The 6,000-nt window shown below is 45.9% G+C and overlaps 1 protein-coding gene across 2 annotated transcripts in view; it reads left to right on the top strand.

The window, feature by feature from the left end:
• The window catches only part of GUCY2C (guanylate cyclase 2C), a 78,262-nt gene extending 74,264 nt beyond the window's left edge, over positions 1-3,998 (top strand). For both annotated transcript variants that reach the window (XM_019937330.3, XM_073789024.1), the window contains 3 exons: positions 492-586; positions 2,154-2,230; positions 3,344-3,998. In XM_019937330.3, the coding sequence (XP_019792889.1) occupies positions 492-586; positions 2,154-2,230; positions 3,344-3,518 (347 nt within the window). In that variant the 3' untranslated portion in view covers positions 3,519-3,998. The remainder of the gene's footprint in view (positions 1-491; positions 587-2,153; positions 2,231-3,343) is intronic.
• The last annotated feature ends 2,002 nt before the right edge of the window (positions 3,999-6,000 follow it).

Genomic DNA, 6,000 nt, shown 5'->3' on the forward strand with positions numbered 1-6,000 from the left:
AGGTGTTATATAGTAATCAATCAGTGAACGAGATTGCCCTCACCACTTGTTTGTTAGAAGGATAACCGTTACCCCGGAAGAGTAAAATACGAGAAAGTCAAGACTCTATAACTCTCTCCAGAATCTTCACCTTGCCGCCAACACTTTAGCTACTTATTGGAATGTCTATATGGAGACACCAGAGCAAATTCCACCTTTTAAGCTCAGCACCACAGGCTAAATCCAAAGCCAGGCCCAGGGGCTCCCACTCTGAGCTGGGATGAGAATTTACGGGGCACAACCTAAGGAGCCCCCTCCCTCAGGACCCTCTCTCTTCCCATGTGCGATAATAGTTCTTATCTCACTGATGATATTTTTTAGTATTTTTACTGCAGTATCTAAGCTGCCAAGAGCCCCTGTAATAAATATTCTGGCTCAAGGGGAAACCGATGGTGCCACATAATAGCTCTCAAAACGGGTGAGATTTTCATTGATCTGTTTCGCATTTCCAGCCTTGAGGATTCACGTGAGCGGCTCCACGATATCCATCCTGAAGAGAACGGAGTGCCAGTTCCTGTATGAAGTGAGAGGAGAGACGTACTTAAAGGTAAGGAGTCCGCGGAGACAGCACCCAGAGGAAAGCTCTCACCAGCACCTGGGGGAGGCCTCCTTTGAGACTGGACATCCAATGATCAGTATATTGATGAGCATGAGAACGAAGGGCGCTTTCCTGCTCTCCCCGCAATGATCACCCACCCTCCCCTGTAGGAGAAGCTACCACCGAAGACTGTAAACTCAGAACATCCCTTTACTCCAGAGACCCCTCCTGATGTTTTGAACTGTGGCCACTAAGTTATAAAATGCTGCCACCATTTCTTTCACCTGTATCCGGGTTTGTCCCCAGTTCCCCCTCCACTCCCAAGAGCTAAGTCTATTGCAGGACTACTTTAGTCAAAGCCCCCCTCTCCCCACTTATGTCCTCGCTTTTACTGCAAGACGCTGCTACTCCCTAAGGCCACCTTTCTTGCTGTACTTTTCTGAGCTTCTGGACCAGTGAACCTCAAGGTGTGGCTCCACGTTCTGCCTCAGCATCGTCCGGGCACTTGTTACAATGCGGATGCCTGGACTCCCCCCACAGGCCTGCGGAGTCAGACCCTCCTTGGGTGTAGATCAGAAATCTGTGCTTGAAACACGCACTCTATGTGACTGTGATGCGCAGGGAGACGGAAGAATCCCCGTTTAGATGCGCCACGCTGCCCCGCACGTTTAGAACAGCAGCCCTCGAGAGCCTCCGCGCGTCTCCAGGTGGCCCACCGGCTGCTAGTTGAAGGCAACCGCACTCACGGTCGGTCTGAAGCCAATGATCGGCCAAGACCACCTGCCTCTACTAGTCACAGGGCCGCTGGCCTCTACTCTGTGACAACTGGGAGAGCCTCCTTTCAGGTAGTTGTGTCCAAACATCACACTTGCTTTTTTAATTCTCCGTAAATACATTTTCTGCAGGGTGTTCCCCCAAAAACAGAAGTGGTCTAAGGATTATTACAGTCCAAACAGAGCCACAATTGTTTTGAATGAGTGATTTTTAAAAATATAAACATCCAGTCTCCTTTTCAAATACAAGCTCTAGCAAAACCAGAATTGCCTGTGTTTCCCTTTATTTTATAGCCTCCAGATGGGCCCAGCCAGTGGTACTTAGTGAATGTTTATTACGATGCACATGCGTTTATAATTTACACACTTAATGTGGGGAAACTGTGGCACAAGTTTCATGGCAAAGTTTTGGGACAAAAAGGGCCGGAATAAAACGTAGACAACAGAAACCAGTTGGATTCGTTGGTGTAGCAGGATTGCAGAGGAATGTTCTTCCTTCTTCATTTAGAGCTCTTGTGCTGTTGCTGTGGTGATATTTTGAAATATCTTTTGGGAAAAAAGAAAATTCTACTTTGAAAAAACACGTCTGGTGGATGAGAGACTTATTTTTTAACAGGCACTTAGACATAAAGATCGGTGTACAGATAATGCAAATCATATCAGGAACAGGTGCTGTCCTAAAATATAGGCGCTGATGAGAAACTCAGAGGTGAAATGTCTTTTGGAAACAGATACTTGTCAGAACGGTGGGCTAGAGTCGACTCTCTTGGTCTCCATGGTACACACCTTTCTCTTCTCTCTAGGGAAGAGGAACTGAGACCACCTACTGGCTGACCGGGGGGAAGGACCAGGAGTACAACCTGCCAACCCCTCCGACCGCGTAAGCTGCCTGGGGCTGTGATGGGGAGGGGTGGGGGAGGGGAGGTCTTGGCTTTGTAAGTTGTGCTACGTGCAGCCGGTTTAACTGTGGTCGAGTGCTTTGCCAGTGGCAGTGATGCAATGAATACAAGGTGAGAGACTACACACATGAAAAAGCTTGGAAACCTCCCTTCTCTGACTGCTGGAGGGTTTCAGGTCTGCTCAGGAGACCAGAGGACAGTTCAGGGCTCCCTCCCTGCCCCTCTGGTCGTAACAAAAGTAGAGCAGTGGAGCACACTGTACTGCATTGCCTCCCGTGCCTGCAGTGCTCTGCCGTCACCCGATGAAACAGGAACGCCCCCAGCTCCAGGACTGCGGGTCTGGGTCTTCACGTGGAGCATGTGTTCCCCGTGAGATGAGGAAGACAGGTTTCAGGTCCAAGTAACCGGTTTCAGGTTCCCCTAAAGATGACTCAAATGGTCTTCCAGTTGCACCTTGGCCACTGCGATCAGTCACTGTGGCCGTTGGAATGGCTTTTGCTGTGGTGGAGAAACCCTGTTTTGCACACTCCTAGACGCAGGACCCAGACACATGGGGAAGACCGTAGAGATGCCAAGTCAACCCAGATCGTCCCTGGGTCACAGGGGACCTGGCCCCTTATTAAGAGCACCCCAGGTCCCTTCTAAACTCTTGAAACCCTCCACCTGTTGTGAGCCCTCCCCAGACAAGCCACACCCCTAGGAAGGTGTGGGACCAATGTGTTTTCAGAGTTTCGTGGTGGCAGGGGCCTAGCACCCGCCTGGCTTCCTTTCCCCTCCCTGCAGAGGTATGTGTAAACCTAACCGTGCCTCCGAATTCCGCAGCATGTTGTTTCACTTTGAAATTGAAATATATCAATAATTTCCTGCTCGAAATATATTCTGCTTTTCCTACAACTACACAGAGCAGGGATGACAGATCTTTAAGCTCATCAAGAGAAGGCAAGGATCATTTTGTGTGCTCTGGACTTCCTGTGTTCAGCCCAGAATAGGTGTTCAACAAGTATTCCGTGAATGGAACTGGCGGTTCTGGAGCTGAGGGATAGTCTGTATGAATTGCTGAGAAGATCCGTTTTCCCTCCGCACTCTCTCTCCAGGGAAAGCCAACAGCGATTGCAAGCCGAGTTTGTAGACATGATCGCCAGCTCTTTACAGAAAAGACAGGCCTCAGGGATAAGGAACAGAAAACCAACCCGGGTAGCCAGCTACAAGAAGGGCACCCTGGAATACTTGCAGCTGAACACGACAGACAAGGAGAGCACCCATTTTTAAACCTCAGTGAAGTCTAAGGGCTCGGGCAAACTAAGCCCAGCTGCACTTGGGCAGGTGTCCTGAAGCTTCCATTTCCCTGACACCTCAGAGGAACGGAAGAAGACTTAGATGCAACCTCTTCAGCCTCGGCTGCCCTGTCTGGAACATAGACTTGCTTCTGTGAATCAGTTGTGTGCCCTCAGTGCGATAATTACCTTTTACTCTGGGGCCCAATCTCAACAGTTACCCCAGGGAGCTTCGACCTGGGAAAGAAGAGGAATGAATGTACCATCTCGAAGTTGAGGAGATTTTGTTCTTATTTCGCCTATTTTTGTTTTGTTTACTGGCTCTTTTTCCTTCTGTATTCGTGATAGGATTCTTTTTTTAATTGTCGCAATTATATTTTAAGTACTTTGTCTCCATTAAATTATATTTAACTCATAATTTTTGCAGAAAATATGCAGTATATGAGGTAGCAATAAAAGTTAAGTGTTTCCTGGGTCTGTGGATGTGTTTCCATCTTTTCCACCCATTTTTCCTGGAATGCACCATCCATCGCCTTGCACTCACTGAAAAACTGACTTAATTCCCCTGCACTAAAGGAGGGCAAAGCTAGCATCATTGCTCAGGGATACGAACCTTGACGTTTATCATTACCTGTGTGCATGTGGTAATTTTGTGTCTAGGCCTCTACCATAGGAGCTGGGCTAAATTCAAATCCTGTTTACCTGTAAAGACACATTACTTCAAACTCTTCAAATCCCCTTTCACATCCAGCAGCAATCTCTTGCCCCTTCTAATGGCACTCCAGCATGACTCGTCTGCTTGAAATCTCTGGGGAAAGGACAAAAGTCAGGTTGAGTAGACTAGTATCAGCAAGGGCAAGAACAAGCATGTAACACCCTGGCACTAAACCACTAAAACAACTGCTCTAACCACATCATGCCTCCCCAGGCCTCTGCCACAAAAGCCACCCCAGAGATTAAGAAACAGGTTATGTCTTCTCCATCACCTGGAAAAGCAGACAATCAAAAAGTAATAGGGCTTCCCTGGTGGCGCAGTGGTTGAGAGTCCACCTGCCAATGCAGGGGACACAGGTTCGTGCCCCGGTCCGGGAGGATCCCACATGCTGCAGAGCGGCTGCGCCCGTGAGCCATGGCCGCTGAGCCTGCGCGTCCGGAGCCTGTGCTCCGCAACGGTAGAGGCCACAACAGTGAGAGGCCCGTGTACCGCAAAAAAAAAAAGTAATAAATTATCTCCTGATATATAGGTTGAACACGTAATATGCAGCAAGAGTCCTTCCTTGGAATCTGGAGGTTTATAATCTGTCTGTGCCTCTGTGTCCAGCACAAGGAGACTATACACAGGGATGAGGTCGTGGCATGGAAGTTCTTGGTCATTCATTCATTCAGGAAACACATTTGACCTTCTCCTTTTATTCCAGGGACTGGGCTTAATGTAGGCGGTAGAGACATACAGTCTCTGCCAAACCTTGAATCTTATAGGAGAGAGAGAAATGGAAAGAGATAAGTGGGTGTGGGGACCAAGCAGCATCCTTGACAACAGGCAAACTTAGCAACTCTAAGGTCGACCAGAAAATTGTTTTTAATGCTCACAGGGCATTGATGACAAACTTCTCAGTTGAAGGCTCCCGTGTTTGTATTCTATTATAGACTCTACGCGGTTGTGAAATATTTCTTGACCTTTAAACAGATGTGTGGCCTCGGCTTGACCACTTAACAGTGTGGATGTATAACACCAGTGATGACAGTGACTAAGAATAGTGCCGGCCAAATTCCTTCTCTGCTCTTTTCTAGCTGTAAATTAATTAATGTCTCCAAGCCTCTGTTTCATTAATAAATCATTAATCATAATATCCACCTCAAGGAGTTGTTATAATGATTTTTTTAATGAAATTTGTCAAGAACCTAGCACAGTGGTTCATATAGTAGATTTTCAACATATAACCTCTACCTTCAACTTTTCCCCCCTCTCTCTACTTGCTTAATTAGTCAGAACTAAAGCATTTCAAACACAGGACTTTCATGTGCAATAAGCGTACTTAAGATGATTTTTTTTCAAGAATTGATTATAGAATTTTTCAAATGTACACAAAAGTAGAGAGAATCGCTTATGAATCCCCATCGAGTCATCATCAGTTTCAAGAATTACCAATATTTTCCCAATCTTGTTTCATCTATCTTCTACCAACTTTGTTTGTTTTACCAGATTGTTTTAAAAGAACTTCCAAATATCCTGTCTTTCACCTATAAATACCTCAATACATCTTTTTAAAAATTTTTTTTATTGAAGTATAGTTATAGAAAATGTTGTGTTTCAGGTATACAGCAAAGTGATTCAGTTTTATATATACATATATATGTATATAAACATATATATATATTCTTTTTCAGATCTTTTCCATTATAGGTTATTACAAGATATTAAATATAGTTCCCTGTGCTATAGGTCCTTGTCGTTTATCTATTTTATATATAGTAGT

This window comes from Tursiops truncatus, chromosome 11, assembly GCF_011762595.2.
Source record: "Tursiops truncatus isolate mTurTru1 chromosome 11, mTurTru1.mat.Y, whole genome shotgun sequence".
NCBI lineage: Eukaryota > Metazoa > Chordata > Mammalia > Artiodactyla > Delphinidae > Tursiops > Tursiops truncatus.